The 22,138-nt window shown below is 37.8% G+C and overlaps 1 protein-coding gene and 3 long non-coding RNA genes across 4 annotated transcripts; all 4 read right to left on the bottom strand.

Annotated features, from left to right (window-relative positions):
• Positions 1-276: 276 nt before the first annotated feature.
• LOC112168491 lies at positions 277-4,394 on the bottom strand. Its single transcript, XM_024305610.2, has 4 exons — positions 4,059-4,394; positions 1,886-1,956; positions 980-1,066; positions 277-903 (listed from the first exon to the last, which is right to left on the bottom strand). The coding sequence occupies exons 1-4, from the start codon at positions 4,195-4,197 to the stop codon at positions 637-639; spliced, it is 564 nt and encodes a 187-aa protein (XP_024161378.1). The 5' UTR covers positions 4,198-4,394; the 3' UTR covers positions 277-636.
• Positions 4,395-9,320: 4,926 nt separating this feature from the next.
• LOC121049336 lies at positions 9,321-10,190 on the bottom strand. Its single transcript, XR_005799629.1, has 3 exons — positions 10,103-10,190; positions 9,877-9,960; positions 9,321-9,547 (listed from the first exon to the last, which is right to left on the bottom strand). It is a non-coding gene; the product is annotated as an uncharacterized LOC121049336 (long non-coding RNA).
• Positions 10,191-16,064: 5,874 nt separating this feature from the next.
• Positions 16,065-18,306, bottom strand: LOC121049397. The gene is made up of 3 exons (XR_005799932.1): positions 18,089-18,306; positions 17,292-17,513; positions 16,065-16,272 (listed from the first exon to the last, which is right to left on the bottom strand). It is a non-coding gene; the product is annotated as an uncharacterized LOC121049397 (long non-coding RNA).
• A 359-nt stretch (positions 18,307-18,665) lies between these two features.
• Positions 18,666-20,187, bottom strand: LOC112165323. Its single transcript, XR_002922781.2, has 2 exons — positions 19,929-20,187; positions 18,666-18,791 (listed from the first exon to the last, which is right to left on the bottom strand). It is a non-coding gene; the product is annotated as an uncharacterized LOC112165323 (long non-coding RNA).
• Positions 20,188-22,138: the final 1,951 nt, after the last annotated feature.

The raw sequence follows: 22,138 nt of genomic DNA on the forward strand, positions 1-22,138 counted from the left end.
ACAGCAATGTCTATAGAAAATATGATGCAACTTGTAAACTTGTCGACGATAATACGTCCTGTCTCACGCGTATAGTGTCTGCTTCAAGTATACATTAATCAATAAATAAACCCACCATGGGAAATTTCATAGGTAATATTTTACTAGATAACCAATACAAATTCGATCAACTTAAAACAATCACTAGTACTGCATATTTGGGCACAATGCCGGTAAATCTCACCACGAACTAGCTCTTATGTGCTCTGAAGCTGTTTTGTTCCATGGACTCTGAGATGGACAAAACACTGTCGCAGTGCTATAGTTTGTTAACATCATTTCTATCTTCTACAAAAACAATTTAAAAGAACAAAAGTACAAATTGTATGTATACATCTTGAGAAGGATCCCTTTCGATAAAAACCAAGGGCACGATACCCAAGGTTTGCAGCATCTTCAAATGTAAGGAAGAAAAGAACAATAACATATAAGAGTTCCTACTATATGGTAACAACTAATCTCAGTACAACAACCTGCAAGCTGAACTCTATGGGTGAATCACAATACAACTGTTTGACCTCCAATGCCAATAGATTCACATGAATGGAAACAAAATCTTCTTCTTGTGTTCGGGAAAAGAGAGTCCATCTTTATGTATTAATGGCGCTTCTTACCACCCTTCTTCCCTTTGTTTTTTCCACCTCCCTTCTTTCCACCTCCCTTCTTTGGACCTGAGAAGTTCACATGGGCACCAGCATCCCTGTCTCTGGATGATGTTGGACGTAACAAATGCTTCACATCAAGTACACCATTTTTGAAGTAACCTTCACTTGCTCTTAGAACCCTGTCCTCAGGCCTTCGCTTCTCCACAGATCTTTTTGAACCACCTCCGGATTTCCCTCCAAAACGTCCAAGAATCACATTCTATAGTTATTGAGTTAGTTCAAGTTGACCAAGCTTGCATCATTCATGAAAAAGGGTTATGGAAGAGAACAATCACCTCTTGTAGCTGCTTTTGCTCCCTGTCCTTTTGTTTCTTCATGACCACTCTTGCTATACTTAGAGGTAGTCTCTGCTTCTTTGGAGGCTGTTTCAAGAACAAGCACACATGAATGTTTGGGAGAAATTATATAACTATGCCGCTACAGTGAAGTCAAATGGCAATACTTACTGCACAGCAGACAACCATTTCTAATCAATGATTTCCCCTGAGGACTACTTGTGACATGAAGCAAGTTTCCACTTATAATATTAGAAAGGAAAACTCAATGCAATAAACTATACATCATAGTGAACCAAGAGTCCACTGGAGAACAATTGAAGGTATGAAAATAGTTAATGGTTCTTATAGATTTAATTCATTCAATTTCCATCCGGTGAAATGAAAGAATGATATGTTAAAAGAGAAGGAAAAGAGAAAAAAAAAACAAACGAACAAACAAATTAAATTTCACAAATAGAGCCAGTGCAAGATCCATCAAAGGAATAAATAGCTTAGGATTGAAGCCTATAACAAGTCAATACTGAAAATTAAATCTTTCCCACAAAAAACTAACATCCTCTTTCCTTTTTTTTTCTTTTTTTTTTTCAGAAAACTGTACCACTCCCTCTGACCAAATCTGAAAGCTGTCAATACAGTTAACTCTACAAAACCTCAATTTTTTCCCTCCACAAAATGGAGATAATATCTAAATAAATAACATTCAAAAATGTAGGAACATCAATTTCAACCTCACATCCTGAAATAACCTATACATATAAGCCTCAAAGCAATCAAACAATGAAAACAGGATATCTCCTACAGGAATCACCTTTCTAATTAATTCTACTCGTCATAAAAAAATGTCAGTTTATCACCTCATTGGTGCATTATGTGCTTTGCATCAAATAAGGGCTACAACCATACCTTTCCACCTAGAGCAACCACCTTCTTATTCTCCAACTCCTTCCTCTCCTTCCATGTCATATGAGAAGAGCCTGAAATGCACAAATCATGAAATCACCAAACTAGCATTAACATAACAAAGAAGGCACACGAATGCATTTATGCAAAAATATGAATTTGTTCTGTCTAATTAATTCTATATATAGCTTTAAACCACCAATCATGAATAATGTACTCCGGCCTTTGTGGACAAAGTCTCAAATAGCTGTAATTTAAATATTGTGACACTCTTTGCAATCAGCTTGAAGGAGCTTTCCCCATCCTTTAGAAGCCCTGAAGACCAGAATTATAGCAGTGTCTTCTCATTTTCCTATTTTTGCAGGAACATAGAAATGAAGGCAGCAAGTAGCATATAAGATTGCAGGGTGATAAACTGTAGGGTTCAACAGGTTGCCCCAGCTTGGAGCCCAGATGTGCAAAGCAGGTTTGGGATTTTAAAAACAAACAAAAATATTTTGAGGAAGAATAAGCGAGTGGGAGTCTTAGAGCTTTTGGCCTGAGAGTGAATGTTCTCTGCTTTATGGGCATCAATTACTGCTGTCTAGTTTTATTCTGTTTGTTTCTCTAAGAGTTTCCTGTAGGATTCCTTATCCACTATTCGGTTTTAGCATCTTCTAGTAAAATTTTGTTTCTTCCCAATATATATATATATATATATATATATATATATATATATATATATATATATATATTCAGAATATACTAATACCTACACGAATTGCAACTATGTCTATACATGCCCATAGCATGGGTATGAATTGCAAAAGAAACACATGTGAACAAGAAAAGAACAGGGAAGCCTATTTGCTACTGCAAGGCCCTCCGCACTTATACTGGTTCAATAGGGCAAACAAGTGGTGCTATCCACAGTTCCACACCAACATCTCATCACAATGACATTGTTCAAAGAAACTCAATTTTAATATTGATAATTAAGAGTATGAGCCTCAGTTACTAGGTTATGTGCCAATGCAGGCGAGCATTAGTTTCCCAATAGTGGTAACATATATAATCTCTTATCCATGTAGTGTTTTACAATTAAGAATATATGGGTCATTAAATATGATTATTATTTCTTGGCTCAGAAAAATGACTGAGGCACGACTACAACAGTAAGAGATAATTAAGCGGAGTGGGTCAGGTCATTAAATTAGGACACACAATTGTCATCCCATCATGGATCTGCTATTGTAATACCATTTCCTACCATACAGAGATAAGGTTGCACAAAGATTACAAAACAATCTTTGCATTCCCAGTTCTGAATATATAGCAGCAAGTAGCATATAAGAAATTGAGAAGTGGACATAGTAACAGATGAACGAGTAAAAAGGACTCTGCATAGAGAAGCATCTTTGCAAATATTTAAACTATAAGAACATTGCATCCATATTATTGGATACTTGACCCAAAAATTACAGAAATTCTGTTTTCTCAATTAACCATTCACAACAAGAGAAGCATGACCCAAATTAATATCCTCCACAACCCTGGATACCAATGAGACCCATCAATTTTATTTTTCTTCGGTATTTATATATCTGAGACCTTTGGACATAAAGAAAAAAAATAAAACAAAGACCAAAATTGAGCTGTTCATGACCCTAACTAGACAAATGATGGTTCAATTCATGAAGATCCCGCTATAGTTTTGAATTCAAATGCATCAAACCATGGTTGAAGTCTCAACTTCTTGAGAGACAAAGTCCTTATTAAACATCTTTGCTGCAATCCAACTAGATTGTCTCCACTCTAGTTGTTAGTGACTTGGATTCATAGCTATTCAACTGAACCTCATAAGTTCACCAAATACCAGGATAGACCTGACAACAGAAACCCAACCTCATAAGCCTAGGACTATGACTCCACTATGGAGGCCATAAGTTATTCGAGAAGTTTAAGTAGTCAGAGCTTCATCTTAAAGATAGTACTGAGATTCTAAAACTTGAGCAATGTAGTCTGGACACCCATGCCCGAAATTAATCCCAACTGTAACACAACGGATATATGTAGAGCGCTTATCACAAGGAATCAGCATCAGGGTAACAGATTCTACCACTCCTTTTTCTTCTTTCTATGGTAGAAACAAAAGAATTTCATGGAATGTGAAAAGAAAAGAGTGAATTATACATACCCAAGAGCTCAATACGCTTGGAAATCTCCCTCATGTCCATTCTTAGGTCGTTGGAGTCCAATTCTTGGTCCTTGGTTTCCGGCTTCTGGTTCTTCCTACCCATTTGTCGCCCTCTGTCGCCTCCCTTGTTCTTATGCATTTTTTTTTTTGAACTGGTTGGGGAATAGATTCACGGGAAAAGATAGTGCACTAGAATGAAAAACTGAGCCCTGGAAAGGTGAGGTCCGACTCTAAAACCTCGCCCGGCGGTGGGGGTTGTTTTAGCGCTGGAGGTAAGGGTTTTGAGTTACCTGGTTGCTATGCCGTCATAAAACAAAGGAAGTGGCGAAAATACAGAGGGCTTTTTGTGTTTTTTACCTTCCTCAAATGGCCACTCTCAGAACGGTGTCGTTGGGAGGCCGGTGCTAAACTTTTTTAATTATTCAAACAAATCTGCAACCAGCGTATGTAAATAAGAATTTCTATTGTAATTTCCATTAAAATTTAATTAATAAAAAAAATATTAAAAAATAAAAACTTATCCACAAATAGTTTTTTTTTTTTTTTTTTAAATGAATATCTTGTCGATATTATATATAAACTTTAACCAGAATTGGTCATTACATATTCTCCCTCTACCGACTTTGGGTAGATAAAATATTTGTGGTAGTATCACAGCGATATATAGATCAGGTCCAATATTCATTTGACGGTTTACATGCTCACTTATTCATCAAGCCTATAAACTATGAAACACTGAAACACACACAGTAAATAGGCACCATACTAATACAAGTGCATAGCTTCCTAAAAAAAGGAAATTATTTAGAAAGAAAAAATTAACTAAATAGGAGCCTAAATGGTAGGCCTAGGGCTCACACCAGACCCAATTGACAGCAGCCCAAAGGGTAGTCTCACTCAAACCCTAGCAAAAATGGCCCAAACCCTGCCCAATGTTCCATATCTTTCTCATGGTGGCTACAACCACGACCATGTCGATACCACTCCAGTGCCACCATGACCACGTCGGTCCGATCCCAGATGCCTCCGACAAAGCAACTTCGACCACCCATGAGCCCTACACGCTGATACCCAAGCAAACTCAAACACAAATCAATTTGAGTCCACCCAAATTCCAGATTGATGTATCCCATCAGATGTCAACGTTGCCGCTAGGAAACGAAGCTGATCGAAATCCAGTCCCTCCCAATTTTCCATTGACATCCCCAGAATCAGAACAACTTGACCACCTTGCTTCAGGGGTGTTGCACCAAACCCACTGTCAAAGCCCATCCTGGCAAACTTCAAGCAGCAACAATTATCCCCGAGCCCCTTGATGAAATCACCCGTTCGGCAGCAGACCATTATTGGACATAATTTTTCTACTGGGGGTCAGTAATGTGTTCTAATTGTTACTCAGATTCTAAATTTGTTGGTTAATGATATTTTCATTTCTGTGCAGAGCTTTTTGTTGCATTTTCTGAAGAGTTTTGGTAGTTTTTATTACATTATTGGGTCCCAATAATATGCGTAGTGGGGGGCAGTAATATGTCTTAACTGTTATAAAGTCTCTCTATTGGTTGTCTAGTGATCCATTTCTCTTGTTTAATAGTAATTTGTTAATGCTTCTGATGTGTTTTGGTAGTTCTGTTTAAGTTATTGGGGGGCAATAATGTATTTATTAGGAGGCAATAATAGTTTTGTTCTTTTTATTTTCTTTCAGGATTATGCCTGATTCCCTGGTTGCTAGATGCATTTATTCTGGAAATAAGGTTATATGATTCCTCTGAATCAATGTATGAGCTTTTCTGACGTGTATGAAGACGTTTTCCGTACGTTCCAGTTTTTGCCAAGTGATGTTATTGAGCTTCAATATTCAGTACCAGGTTGTGAAGTATGTTTTCTTCGTTCCGATCGTGATTTCCAGATGTTGTTTTGTTGTGCTAGAATACATAAATTAGAATGTGTTGAGATTTCTGTTTTAAAGATTGGTGGAAGTTGCAGCAACACGTGTTCGGTGGATAGTCGTTCGGAAGTTGCGGATGAGGACGATTATTTGGGGGAGGCATTTATGATTGAAGTTCACAAGTCGTATTTGTCTGATGAGTGCAGTTCCTATATTCATCATGTTGGGGAGAAGTTTCATGGTGCAGCTGAGCTCCGTGAGAAACTCATGAAGTATTCAATTGCACTTGGTTTCGAGTTTGTGTTTTTGAGAAACGATTTGGACCGTATTCATGCAGTTTGTTCAAATGTTGGAACCGAAGGTTGTGATTGGCATCTTCGCGCTCTTTCATCATCTCAGAATGGTTGCCTTTATATAATGGAGTTGAATAATATTCACACTTGTAAGGGTGTAGTTAGGACTCAAAAGCATAGGCTTCTGGGATCCAAGGTTGTCAAGACTGCATTGCTGCCGATGTTAGCTATAATCTTTCATTGAAGCCAAGGGAAATTATGAGTAAATTCAAGTCAACATATGGTTTTGATATTTCCTACAAGGTTGCCTTGAAAGAGAAGCAAAGGGCTAAGGAAGTGATTTACGGTTCGGTTGCAGATTCATTTAGCAAGTTATCTTGGTATAAGGAAGCCGTTTTGGAGAGTAATCCGGGCTCTTCTTTTGTGTTGGAAGTTGGCCCATCCACTAATCTTTTTCATAGGCTTTTCGTAGCTTATGGAGGTTGTATTGAAGGCTTCCAATTCTGTTTGCCGGTGTTGTATGTTGATGGAACGTTTGGTAATAGCATTTACAAGGGTCAGATTCTTTCTGCAACTGGAAGGAATGGAAATCAAGGTAACTTCCTAGTTTATTGGCCCCCAATAATTTGTTTATTGGGTACTAGTAGACTAACGTTTTTGTGTTCTAGTTTGTGCAGGATTCTACCCTCTAGCCATATGTTTTGGTGATTCTGAGACAGAATCAAATTGGACATTCTTTCTCAAGCATTTGAAGAGTTTACTTGAACCTCAAGGAAGAGTCATCACATTTATTAGTGATCGGGGTACCGGACTTTTGAGTGCTTTCAATAAGGTATTTGCTGGACATCCTCACCTATTTTGTTACAAGCATTTGGTGGCTAACCTTGCCAGTAAATATAGGGGTAAAGGTAATTATGTCGTAATAGAAGATGTTAAGCAGAAGTTTTTTAAGGTTGCATATTCCTCTACCAAGAAGGAATACCGTTTCAATTTGCATAAATTTAGAGAAGTTGGAGGTGCCGAGATTATTAACCCTTTTCTTGCTGAAATTCCAGTTGAACATTGGTGCCGTGCATTTTATGCAGGCCACCGATATGGAATAATGGCCAATGGGATTGCAGAATCATTTAACTCTTGGATTTCACTTGAGCGTTTGATGCTGGTATATTGTATGTTGGATCAGACCAAAATTAAGCAAATGGAGCAGATGGGTGAGAGGAGGGATGAGGCACAACGTTGAACGACAGAACTAACTCCCAAAATGGAGGAAATGTTGAAGGTGCAGATGGATAAATCTCGTCGTTTCAGTGTCCATTACTCTAGCCCTGGTGTTTATGTGGTTCGCTCTGACTTTTCGTACGTAGTTAACATTTTTGAGCCTTCATGTTTATGTGTGAAATGGCAGATCAATTGCTTTCCTTGTCCTCACGGCCTTGCTGCAATACAAGCTGCTTCTGCAAATGTCTATGATTATATTGATAAGTACTTTCATGTTGATATGTTCAAGAAGAGCTACAGTTTTCCTATCCGGCCAATAATCAAATGTGATACTAACCTTATATTACCTCCCCTTATGAAGAGACCACCCGGGAGGCCTAGGGTGAAGCGGTTCAAGTCTATTGGAGAGGTCGAAAAGAAGCAGATTCGTTGTGGCCGTTGCAGAAAAATGGGAACTCATAACAAGTTGAGCTGCACATAACCTATGGTTCAGTAGTAGTATATGATTCTATAAAGGGTTGATAGGTTTTACACTTTTCTACTGGAGGGCAATAATAGGTTTACTGGGGACCAGTAATTGTTTATATTTATGCTCATTGAACCATTATTCTTTTCAGAATTACATATTTTAATTTTTATTTTGATTTCAATTCCTCAAAGAGAAATAAAATGAAATTTTTTAACAGGTTTGAGTTGCAGTTATTGGTTATACATGGTTTATTGGGGCCCAATAGACAGATTATTTCCCCCAATAAAGAATGATTATAACACAACACTAGAACAGCTTGTAATTGGAAAACTAACTATACTTTTGCAACCTAATTTAAAACCCAAAATTGATACATGTGACCATCTTCCTAACTATTATTTGGTTACAATAATAATATTATGACCCCCCAATAAACCCAATTATTGGTGAACTTTGATTTTCATCACGTATTGGATTGGAAGATGTTTACCTACATAAACTAACCTAAAGCCAAACGGACACCTTCTAACCAATATTGTGAAGATTATTGGGTGGCAATAAACCTGACTATTTTAGTGCATGCTTTTATTAGCAGCTTTTTGAAAGGACCTATTCTAAATTGAAGGCAACATAGGTATATTACATCATCCAATACTGCATGTAATTTAACCATAATTTCAAAATAAGTTTAACTGCCCAAGTATTTACAATCCCTGTTTTTTAAATGCTAAAGTTAAATTGCTACATAGGTTATCCCGGTTTTCGGACTTCACTTTTTTCCGAAGTTTAGTTGCATGATTCTCTCTAGTATTCTTTTTCTCAAGTTGTCCCCACCATCCTTGCTTGGTTCTTTGCCATTCACTATGCTCTCCATGAAATGGAGCATAAATGGTCCGCAATCGGCACTGTATTTAAGTAAATGAATTCAAGTTCAATTTTTTTTGCGTTGCAATAAACAGATAGTTCATATTTGCAGCTTTAAGATGTAGTTAAACCATGTGGGTTGAGGTACTTATGATGTTGTGCTCTGTTGCAGGTACTCGAAATCTTCATAAAGGTCATAGTCTGTCTCCACAATGTTGTTCTGCAAGATCCAGTTCCTGGTTTCTTTTTCCTCCTCGGTCATTTTCTCTTCAACGATAATAAGGTTTTCTTTCTCATCTTTTGCTTTACATTTTTCTCGCGTGACCTCTGGATCTTGGCTGTCACCAGGGAACCTGATCTTTGTTAAGTTCACAACATGTATGAACTTCTTGATGTGCCTCACCTGTTTTTGGAATATAGAAAGAATTATTTCTTGAAATTCATCCTCAACTGTACGGAAACGAACTTGTCAGTAGAATTTGTGACATACCACTCTTGATGCATTCAGGTGGTACTTCTCCTCATTTGTGAATTCATTGATTGGTGGCCTCAATGAATTCATGTTAGTAAAGCACCTTAGTTCATTGTCGATTACCAGCAAACTATAGTGTCGGCTTGTGCTGTGGTGAATTGGTACTAACACCTTTGGGAAACGAAAGATCGACCACAGCGGTTCGATCAACATTGTTTCGACACCACACTCAAACGGTCGGGTATCCTCACCTGCTTCCTTCTTCATCTCATGATTTATCGCATAGTACTGTGTACACAACATAACCAAGTTAATACAAGTTTACTTTCCAAAAATGTACTGTTCATAAACCCTTTTGGGGGGCAATAATACTTCTACTGCCCCCCAATAGACCATCACAAAACACTCCATTTACTGTCAATAAACTCCAATCAACAGAACAGTTTTCAAAGACATGAAATAAGCGATGAATAAACCACAATCAAAACAATATCCGAGGGCAATAATGTGTTTATTGCCCCCTAATAAACCCCAAACACAGGCTACATTTCAGTAATTCACAATCTACTAACATTAAATAAACACCAAACTCCATTTGCTTGGTTTCGATTACTTACCGCTACGTCTATACTGAGAAATCCCACTTTAGCCTTTAGCTTTCCGGCATCGAACTTCAACAAGTCAATATAAACGTTGATCACCTGCAATTGTGTCATATTACTTACCATTAGAACTATATGTCAGAAAATTAAAAGTAATTTGCCTAAAAAATAAACATTTTACTGGGGGCCAATAATCATATTATTTGCCCCCAGTAGACATTACTAATTGGACTAGACTTACATCAGTTTCGACATCACCCTCTTGAATGATCACTCTGAGGTCATGCTTGGTTATCCGGCGTAAAAGATCGTTGCTGATCCAGTATTCGGTACTGCAAATACAGAAACAATTGATTCTAATTGGTTTGTAAACCATATGAAATACATAAACTAATTGAAACCAGGCTGTGTACTTACGTGTCTTTCTTAGTAGCGTTGAAGAATTCTTGAAACTGCTTTCCGATTGCAGAGTCCAGTGTCCTCCAAGTAGGCTTCTCGCAGTTGACTCCCTTTATCTTGATCTTGTTCTCCATTTTTCTTCGGGTCTGCGGCACGATCCTACTTTTCTTAGGTGGGGCTCTCTTCCTCATCTTTGCTTCTTCGGGTGTGTCGTACTCCCATTCATCTTCTTTGGCTTTCTTCGCACCCCGCTTATATGTCTTGACATTTTTCACTATAAACATGATCTCCATGTTTTTCTTTTTTGTTTGCTTGCTTGGGGCACCTTTTTCATCCTTTTTCTTTCCAAGGTCCGCATTCTCTTCATTTTCAGCAATCATGTTCACGATCATATCAAGATGGGCTTCCTCCTCCTGTTCCCCACCTTCTTGTTGTTTATGTAGTTCCATAGACATTGGGCATGCTGCTTTCACCCTTTTTGTCTCATATCCCACAGTGGCTGCATAACTTGTTTCCTCTCCCAGACTTGCTCCAAAGTTTGGAGTTTCTTCCTGAATTTCTTCTTGTGCCACTCTGGGTGTAAATGGAACTACCTGAACCTGTCTTTGTTGTGGAGGCACCTCTCCCTTCTCCTTCCAAGCCTAATGTATAGAGCCCTGATGAGGTTGTTTTTGGCTCTCTTTTCAACCTCGAGACCTTTAATCCTCTCATCGGCCAACTTTAGCTTTGTCCATAAATCCCTGTTATGTGCATTCAGGTCCTCGTTTGCTTTGGCAAGCATTCCTAGCTTTTCCTCCATCTCTTTGGAGGATTCATCTCACCAATGGCTGCCCCCATCTCACTGATAAGTTCTTTGATATTCCCCGTAAGCCTTTCGATTTGTTCCTCTTCGGCTTGGCTTGCCTGGGGAACCTGCAAATAGTGGCACTAAACCATTTAAGTTATTGGGGCCCAATAATGTCGTTATCGGGGGGGGGGGGGGGGGGGGGGGGGTAGTAAAAGAATTATTGTCCCCCCAGTAGACAACTAGAATAGCTACAGTTTGAATGTTTCGCTGGCCAATGTTCTTTAATTAGCATAAAAACAGGTACAATACTCTTCAAAGCACTAATTTATGTAATAACTTCACCAGGTCAAGACATTATTGATGGCAATAATCACATTATTGCCCCCAGTAAGTAGCAGCAGACAAGCTTAGTTAGTTATACTCACCCAGTTGTCGAAGCTTGAGGTTTCCTGCACCTCATCATCCAGCTCGAAGTCGTCCAGTCCTATATCTGCAGTCCACGGTCCAGCTTTGATTAGATCTTGTTACATTTATAAGTCAGTTCTACTTAACAAGCTACGTAACGTGCATGAAAATACAGTTTTCTTGTTTTGCTTACCACAGCAGATTCTCATTCTTGAAAAGCTGCTCCAAGTTGAAAATTTCTTTTATTGACCATCGAAGAAACCTTGGAGTTTCATTCTACTTGCCCGGGATCCAGGTCTTCTCCTTCATCTTCTCCAGGAACCAGTAATAAATCAGAAGCAGGCATCCATTCATTGTTGCAGGACTATTTCTCCTATATTTTTGCAGCCCTTCCATCAAGAAGTCCAGAATCAACCTTGGCCAATTGTACATGTTGATTTTCCCAATGTGTTCGCAAACCGTGACCATATCCCATGTAATCTGAGCCTCGGTTATGTTGAAAAAGAACGTGCTGAACAAGTACGTGATCATTAACACGGCTAACTTCCGTGCGTCCTTTAGTTTTGCCGGCTTGTTCAACTCAATTATGAGCTTTGTTTCCACATCAGATCTAAGGACAGCCTGCTTCTTCAAAGGACTGCCAAATATTGGGGAGTCTTCCATTTCGTCCCTGACCACCCTCTTGTTCACGTTGAACACTTCTCCTTCAACAGGAAGGTGAAACAAAGTCGTGATGTCTGCTTCCATAATTTCCATAACAACATCACCAGACTTCCACTTGCTGTCATTGTGGTCGAAATGCCTCATTATTACCTCCAAGTCCGCTTCATGTTTGTGGAGCTGGTTCTCGGTTATCTTGTCTTCCCAGAATGCTTCCATCATCTCACCAAAATCTGTTCCCCTCAAAATTTCCTTTGTTTCTTCTGGTATTCTGTCCTTGTGTGCCTCTACCACTCTCCAGAAGCCACTGAGTATGCACTTCTGCTGCCTGCATTCAATCTGCTTAGCTTTTTGGACCTCCTTCTTCTTTGTCCCTTTTATTGCCTTCTTCCTTTTACCCTTTGGCGGTTGAACATTTCTCCTCTTCCATTTCTTCTTTTCCTGATTTGACTTCTTCTTCAATTGTTTTCCTTTTTGTCTGTTGTCTTGTTTTTATGAAAAACCTCTGCGTTGTCTATTCGCCTTGTGATTCTGATTCGTCTTCAAGTCATGGTTCCGAATCTTGATTGACCCCTTCTTCTGCAGAGCCTTCATCCTGGATCTATTCTGCCTCTTTTCGCTTCCTCTTTCTAATTTGGTCTAGTTTCTGTTAAAGTGGCTGGTTAAATGTACTCTTAGTTCCCACATCGGAACCTTCTGAACTGCGAACAGATTCTTCAGAATCACTCAACAAGGTGAATTTAGGTTTAGTGATTCTACACAGTAAAAAAAAAAACAAAAATCATTTTAGTAACAATATTAGAAGATTACTGGCCCGAAATAAAAACATAATTGAGGCGCAATAATTAGTCTACTGTCCCCCAATAGACCCCCAGACAAATCAATAAATAACCACAGTTAAGACATTACTAGTTGGCAATGATATCCCTATTGCCCTCCAGTAGACCACCAGAAATATAATAACCCCTTTTACATTTAAATAGCATATTAGAGTACTGAAATAAACAGAACATTGATCTTTGACCCCCAATACAAAGTCTACTGGGGGGTAATAGAGTTATATTTTAATTAAGATATTGCTGGTTTGCAATAATCTCCCTATTGCCCCCCAGTAGACCACCAGAAATAACCCCTTTTTTTATTCAAATAGCATATTAGAGTACTGAAATAAACAGAACATTGATCTTTAACCCCCAATACAAAGTCTACTGGGGGGTAATAGAGTTATGTTTTAGTTAAGACATTACTGAATGGCAATAATCTCCCTATTGCCCCCCCCCCCCAGTAGACCACCAGAAATAACCCCTTTTTCATTCAAATACCAAATTAGAGTACTGAAATAAACAGAACATTGATCTTTGACCCCTAATACAAAGTCTACTGGGGGGTAAAAGAGTTATGTTTTTATGGTTAGGAATTCAAAATAGGCTTCCAATCAGTTTGCATTATCACTCAATTACTAGTTTATAATCAATGAACAACTTCCCGTACGGAATTCCACACATGCAAATCAGAAACCCTAGTTTTCACAGATTTTCGCACATGCAAATTTAAAATCACTGATTTCACAGAAATGAACCAAATTGAAGTGATCAACAAGTTTAAATGCAACATTTATGTAATAGATTTGGCAGAAAACTTGAAAATCTGGAAAAAAAATAGACGGAAATCGATTTTTCACCTCTTTCTATATTTCCAAAGCCGGAGGAATAAGAAGCGTTGCTGGACCTAGAAAATTACTCGATCGCCTTCAGTGAGTATCGAGGTCGTTTACCCGGGGTTAGAGAGAGAGAGAGCGAGCAAGCGAGCATGGGAGAGAGAGAGAGAGAGAGAGAGAGAGAGAGAGAGAGAGAGAGAGAGTGAGTGTGTGTGTAGAATATGGAGGGACGGAGAATTTCAAACCGATTTGACTTGTGAGAGAGAGAGGAAACTGGCACGATTTGAGTCGTGTATTTAGTGGTTAGTGGCAGTTTTGTAATTCATGGAATTTTTGGGGCCTATATGCCTCGTGTCACTGGTGGTTTGGGTAAGTGGGCACAAATAAAAGTAGGTAGAGTGTTTAGGGAAATGTTGAACCATATTTGGGTAAGTGGTCACGAGCCCTTAATAAAAATGCAAAGAAATTAATAAAAGTGTAACCAAATAAATGGGAATATATGTCGGGTGTTAGGGAGGTTCCTTCACCCAAATTCTATGTGTCGGAAGCTAATATAATGTATATGCAAATCTCCTACTTTGGCGGTAGTCGTATCCAAGGCGGTTCAAGGCTCAAGGACCGAAATTCCATTTCATAGTATTTCTGCTCCGGTTCAAGGGTCATAGGAACTCACTTGACATAATTTAGAGCCGGTTCAATGGTCCCTAATTCACATCAAGAGGACTAGAGATCGAGGAATTAGACTACTAAACGACCCGCCCGCACAATCACACAACGGGTGTAAATCACCATGCTTATAACCCCTCGAATACGAAATTGAAGGTTTCTAGCTTAGGAATTAGAGGGGGTTAAGTCTCTAACTCTGTCCTAGACATGCTCAAAATACACACCCTGGAGTTGACTAGGCTCCTAGACATGCATTTTAACCCAATAAAAATAGATATAAGCATTTATCATATGAAAATTGCATCATTACATTAAATTAAACATCTTTTACACAAAATTTAGGCTAGGGCACACAACCCTACCCCAATAAGGAAATTACTCATAACCCATAATCATAGACATCAAAATTACAAAATTTAAATACAAAAGAGAAGAGAAGTGTAGGAGAAAACAAGAATAATCACAAATAACTAAAAAACTACTAGTCTTGATTTACAACTCCCACAATTACCCAAGTCTTGAATTTTGTAGAAAAGAAGTCTTTGATGAAGTTTTGAAGTTTTGGGTGAGTAAATCCTTCAAATCCCTAAAATAAAACTCAAGAAAGTATGGAAAAATGGTGGAGAAAGATGGGGAAGAGAGCAACACATAGGCCTCGTTTGGTTCACGAAAGGGAAATCAATTCCCTTGTCTTTCCCATGGGGAAGGAAAACTAAAGTTCCTGTTAGATTTTCTTTCCTGTGTTTGGCAAAGCAGGGAAAGCATCCAGGAAAGACTATTTGATTTCCCTTTCTATGTTTGGTTGGTGCAGGAAAGGAAGGTAAAAATATATCAATGTTTCAATAATACCCTTCTATTTTAAAATAAAAACAAACTAGAATGAATTTTCTACCAAGGGTACTCAAGCAATTAATGTTGGGGTATTATTGTCTAAAATTATTGCAATTAATGCTAGAAAATGGATGGGAAACTCAATCCCATGAAGTTTGAGTGGAATGAGTTTACCCCAACTTTCCCCTATGTAAGGAAAGCATTTCCGAACTTTGTGGTTACCAAACTAAGGAAATGAATCTTTCATTTCCTAAGTCCTCAAATCTGCGAAACAAACGAGGCCAAATGGTTGCCTCAGTTTTGGCTTTTCCGGCGATACGAACGTATTTAAGTAATTGTTGTTCCGTAAGACCTGGTGCGGCTACTGTAGAAGGTATGATGAATGGGTCGTGGTCTATATATATGGAGAGAGAGGAGAGAACGGATTAATTGAAGTGGGTGGCTGTTTGAAAAGGAAGAGACGGATGAGAAATGGATGATTGCGATTTAAGAGAAATGGATGGTGGAGTTTGACATGTGTGGCTGGGATTGAAAGGATGTTTTTTTTTTTTAATCTTTTCTTCCACGTGATGGGCTGTAAGCCTTCCCCAATTAAACATTAATCAAATCAATGTTTAATTGATTTTTTTTTTTTTAAAAAGGATCAAAGGGTTTCACTCCTGCCCCATGATGACTCGAACCCATGACTTCGTACATAGGTAGTGGGTGCTCTAACCACTAAGCTAATACCACTTCATCATGTTTAATTAATTGATTATGCTGCCATCCACTCATTCTCTCCTCTCTTTTTTTTCTTTTTTTTTGAATTATTTTTCTTCTTCTCTCTCATCCATTTCTAACTCCTTATATTTTCAAGCACTTGCACCCAAAATTATGCATAATTGCATTCTACTCTTTCTTGACTTTGAATGTGGTTGACCATGTCAACAATTTTGTCTTTTGTCAGTAATTCCAATTGCCGCCATTTTCACACGACTTCTTCCGAAATCCACAACCCGCTTATTTCCTACAAACAAATAAAATTGAATTAATTACATAATAATTGATTTGAGAATTAGTGTAATTCTAATGTTTAGAATCCAATTACAAGCATAAAAATGCGTGTAATTAGCTATTTCAATACGGTTTGCTCTCCTGGCATTGGTACTAATTATTATGCTTGCCTAGTGGTGGTGTAAGAAGAATAGGAACACGAAAGGCAAAAGCAGATCTCATCTATTTTCATTAATTAGTTAAACTGCATGCCTTAGTTGTCATGAGCTATTGACACTGTTCCGTCTGTAAATCACATGAAAGAACTTCAACAAGATCATCTGCATCTTAAAAACATGGACTAAAGTGATGATGTTATGCAGTTAGAACAACGAGGATAAAATGATGTAGAGAATAATTGTTTATTGTTTAGGCATAGATTGTGAGGCAGAGGAGCATGAGGAAACCCAGAGACACCCCGAATTGCAATTTTTCGATCTTGACACAATAATAGCAGCCACAGACCATTTCTCTCGTGTCAATGAACTAGGCCATGGTGGTTTTGGCTCTGTTTATAAAGTAAGCAACAAATTTAGATAACCAAAACATTTCTAAGCTCCAAAAATCTCCTTTTGCTCTATGTTAGGTTCTGGCATGGTTGTTTCTTTTACTATTAATCATAACTACTTAATCAGGAGTTTAGTTGCTCCTTAAAGGTGTTGACTATGTGAAAGATTAATATTGATATTCAACATAACTTCAGGGTCAGCTACCAAATGAACAAAAAGTTGCTGTGAAAAGATTGTCCAAAACTTCAAGACAAGGGATTGAAGAATTCAAAAATGAAGTTGCACTTATAGCAAGACTTCAATACAGGAATCTTGTGAAACTTTTAGGCTGTTGTATAAAGGGAGAAGAAAGGATGTTAGTGCTAGAATACATGCCCAACAAAAGCTTGGATTCCTTTGTTTTTGGTATGTGTAGAGGTAATGATTGGTTTAGGCCATTTCTCAAATATAAAGAACATGATTGAAGCTTCATACTAAATAGTACCATTTGCAATTTGATGTTGATAACACAAGACAGTCCTTCTTGGATTGGGAAAAGCGCTTTGAAATTATCAACGGAATTGCTCGTGGGATTCTGTATCTTCACCAAGACTCAAGATTGAGGATCATCCATAGAGATCTGAAAACTAGTAATATTCTTCTAGATGCTGAGATGAACCCCAAAATTTCTGATTTTGGCATGGCTAGAATATTCCACGGACACCAACTGCAAGAAAAGACGAGTTGAATTGTCGGAACATAGTAAGAACAATAAATATCACATTTAATCTTTATTATGCTATGCTTTGGCTATAACACTCTTTTGTTTATGTATAGTGGCTATATGTCGCCAGAGTATGCAGTCTTTGGGAGATTTTCCAAAAAATCTGATGTCTTTAGTTTTGGGATCATAATGTTGGTGATAGTAACTGGCCAGAAAAACAGTGGCTCTGTTCTGGAGGATCCTTCCGTGAACTTAATAGGACGTGTAAGCAACTCATATTTTTCTAACATTTTATCTCTGAGTATTTATTTTCTTTTTGAACTAAATTTCAACTGCAGGTTTGGGAGCTCTGGAGAGAAGGCAGAGCCTTAGATATTTTGGATTCGACACTGAAGTCATATGTCATGCCCCGAACCCAGGTCAAATTTTTTTTAAATAATTCCCGAAATTCAAGGTGTGAGTAAAATTAAAAAAAACAATAGAATGGAAAAAAAATAAAATCGACACTTTGATAATGGAATTGACTTCTCATTTCGATATAAGGATATATCCAACTCAAGATCACTAAGAGTACTCACTTACGGAATAATGATTTTACATAAGCAAAACTCCAACTAACTCTAATTGCTGTCGATCACTAATCTTCATAGTTCTTGTGTTTAATAACCTGCAAGACTGTTAAGGGGTGAGCTCAACCTGTGGCTCAGTAGGGAGCTATTTCTCTTCACACAAAAGATAACCAAACAATCATCATAAGGTATGCATGAATGCATGTTCTATTCCCGTTAATTCACATAGCAGAACTACATATCCCATACCATGTATTTTACCACAAAGGTGACTCAGAGTACTCAACTATATGAACTAACCCCCACCCAAAATCAATCCCCCTAACCCTCTTTTGCTAGTCATCTTGTCCATGCCCCTTTTGCCAGTCCCGAATTACCCTTTCAATCCTATACTAATTGCGCATTAACAATGGGCATACCTGGGATCTGGTACCTGTTAAGGTTATGGACTCAACTATGCAAAAGATAAATTTTAAACTTTCTTATATCGATAACATTACACATATCACCATCGTTTGCCACCCTTATACTTCATATGTACTCAATGGATGATGCATCAATTGATAATATATATTTCGCAATGTAATTGCATCAAATATTCATTCATTCCATAACAAACATGTGAGGCAACATATATGCATAAAATATAGTTGAGTAGAGGTTCCCCAGATCCCCCTACCTGGATTCCAAGCTATTGTATAGATACATGTTCCTGCATAAAAAGTAAATATCCAAGTACAATTCACATTTCCTATGCATAAGCACATAATTTATTCTAAACATAAAGCTATGATTCTGCCTTAAGAACATCAATATCGAGCTTATGTCTTAAGAAAATGGTACCTAAAATCTCAAGCCATTTTGGATTTCATTTGAAGTGCTAAATAACTAACCAAAATGTCTTGCAGATTTATTGTGAATAAAAACTGATACGAAAAATTGATTTCACAATGACATAAGTATCTCAAATGAATTCAGTAAATGGTATCACAAGTTTTGTTGAAAATATAAGAATCTCTATGTTCAGTTTGTGGTCAACCTAAACAAGTTTGAATAAAGAAAACTATGGAAACGAAATGGAACAAACAGAAACATAATGAAAATTGCAGAATTTCCTGATGCAGACCCTCAACTTCAAAAAAATCATAATTTAATCTAGAGAAATCCTTTTTATGAGATTCTAATTCTGAAATGATCTTCAATATGTCTACTGAAACTTTTATGAAGACACCAACTTCAAATACCCAACCTAAACATACAGTTTTTAGTAAAAACTCAACTGGGTCAAAAACTCAGAAAAACTGATTTACAGAATGCAGACCTCTGTTTTTAGCCTCAAACTTAACCAATGAATCTTTAATGAAATTGTACGAAACTATACAGATATCAAGCTTACATTATAAGCTTTCAACACAAGGAAATGGTTTCTAAAATGAAAGTCTAGATCAAAGGATATGTTGCTCAAAGTTAACTAAATGATTATAATGCAGAAACTTGTTCTAGCTTTCTCCAATGCCTACAAACTAATTTTTGAGGTTACTGCTCAGTCTAAGGTTGTTAAACTGATGCATATAGGTTCTTTGATCACTCTAACCTCTTGTTGTGAAGACAAAATAAGAAATCTAACCCAAACAGCAACCTAAGAATTACTCAGGACACCCATTCTTATGGAACCAGTTCTCTAATCATCTTGATTTGTTTCTATGCTTACATTCTGTTTAAAAATCATTTACATTATTAACTGTAGAAAACATTAAGCCAACTTAGACAAGAACTGAGCAAAACACATGAACAAAGTTCCATAGAAATAGAAATAGAAATAGAAATAGATTTTAGGATCGAAACAGACCTTTGAATCCCAAATCTAATTCTCCGAAACTAATCTTTGTAATCATGCATTCCCTTCTGTTTCTTCTACCCCTTTCCTTTCCTCTTCTTCCCTCTCTATTTTCATTCTCACATATCCTTTTCTTTCTCCCAGTGTCTCTTTTCTTTTGTTTCCTTTCCTTTCTGTTTATTTCTTTCTTTCTATCCTGCTCCTTTCTCTCTATCTCCCTCACTCACGTTCTGTTCTCCTATTGCTCTCATTGTAGTGTGGATATGAATCAAGTAGATAGCTGCTATTTATGCTAGTCAGGTTCTTGGCCATCAAGCAAAACAATTATAATAAAATCTGCATATAGATGTGTTTGTCTATATCTATCACTTAATGACTTAATCACCAAGCACTATGAAGTGATTGACATGAATGATCTTATCTAGATATAACTTGATCATCAAGATTATATATTTACAATATACTAACATATAATAAAGATATATATATATATATATATATATATATATATATATATATATATTCCATGAGTAGGAGGTGTCAAAAGACTAATCACAGTCCAAGACCTTAAGCTCTTACCTTCACCACCTTATGCTACAAGGAAACCTTCTCGCTGAACAAGAGCCAATGTAATTCTAAGGATAGACTTGTATAACCTTCTCAGTTCAAACCTTAATTAAAAGTTTTGATAGTAGGAGCTATCAAGGCATCGTCCTTTAATATTGCCACCTTAAGCTAAATATGCTTGATTATTAAAGCTACTCCATCTTGTTTATATATATATATATAGGATTTGATTCAGCTAAACTTATCTCTAACAAGAAATGTCTGCATACTTGAGCAGAATGATGCATGAGCTTATTTGACCAAGGCATATAAATATCAATTTGCAGCTGCTACATAGAACTGATGACACTGTCAAAGATGTCTCATTTCCGCTGCATACTAAAATATGATAACTTACATTTTGATTACTAATCTATTTTAAGCTATAAATCCTATGATTAACTCAAACATAAGAAAGAGATTCATTGATTGCGTTTATAAGGTCTCATCCGAAAATGTTTAAACCAATTGAGTAAAACTAGCTTCCTCACAAGTCTACATGTAATAGGTAATAGACTTCTCAAACACACACACACACACACACACACACACACACACACAAGCTAGTAAAGAAAATATTATCACATGATCTAATATAAAATTAAAATTTCGGGTTGTTACTGTTTGGCTCCAAAACCAGCTGGTGTGCAAACAGTCTCTTTTGGGCGAGTGGTTGCGCAGGCGTGCCAGCACCGCGGGGTGCAGTCGTTGGAGTAGTCCCGTGACTTGACTTCTTTTCAAGCGCTGTGGACGAGGAGAGCACCAACCTCGTCACCGGGTTCTTTTCTTGCCTTCCGGAAAAGGACTTCTTGCCTTATGCGGGTAAGGGCTTTGGTTGTGGTCTCCTTTCGTTCACCGTATCGATACTCAACTTGAAAGCTGAGCAGAGCAATCACTGGGAAGTTTGAGAGGAACACGGGTCCGCTAAAGCGTGACTTTAGCTTCGCTGGGTTGCGAGGGCGTTACCCTTGCTTCGCTGGAAATAACAGTAGCGGTTGTGCTCGCAGTCGGCTCCTGGGGAGACTGGGACTGGAAGTACGGTCACCGGGTTGAACTGGTGAGGCTGATAGTCGGCTCGCGAGGAGACTAGGACTGGCGGGCGGTCACCGGGTTTCAACGAGGTTGAGGGTTTGCTCCGGGGAGGCTTTGTAATCGCTGGGATTGATTGCTGAGAGAGCGGTCCTTTTCTGTATCGTCTTTAGCCTCTATATATAGGCTGCTGCAGATTCACTTTCCTAATACGAATGGAATACTATATTTTGGGCCACAGTTATTGGCCTTGAATCAAATCAAAACTCTTAATAGTATTGATATTATTGTGGGTGATAACTATCCGCTTCTGTCGTCGCTAGAATATAGGTAAAGATTAATTGCCTCTTAGAATCCGATGTGATCGCTGGATGCGAGTAGTAGGATACGCACGTATTAATTGCAAATATATCTTCACGCCCTCACGAGCGCTCATATCTCCATGCAATTAAGGATGATATCTCCTTATGAAACACGGGATGAGCAACATCACAACCCAAATCCATGTAGTCTCATTTTTGGGCCGCAGGTATCGGCCCACTGGCTCAGACCCACTAAAGGATTTCGCCAAAATTACTTTCGGGCTC

The sequence above is a fragment of the Rosa chinensis genome, chromosome 5 (genome assembly GCF_002994745.2).
Source record: "Rosa chinensis cultivar Old Blush chromosome 5, RchiOBHm-V2, whole genome shotgun sequence".
Lineage (NCBI taxonomy): Eukaryota > Viridiplantae > Streptophyta > Magnoliopsida > Rosales > Rosaceae > Rosa > Rosa chinensis.

Coding starts and splice junctions, on each gene's coding strand:
- LOC112168491 (XM_024305610.2), bottom strand. CDS start 4,197: ATGCATAAGAACAAGGGAGGCGACAGAGGGCGACAAATGGGTAGGAAG. Junction 1,957..4,058: donor CAAGCGTATTGAGCTCTTGG/GTATGTATAATT, acceptor TGTGCATTTCAG/GCTCTTCTCATATGACATGG. Junction 904..979: donor AGCAAAAGCAGCTACAAGAG/GTGATTGTTCTC, acceptor CAATAACTATAG/AATGTGATTCTTGGACGTTT.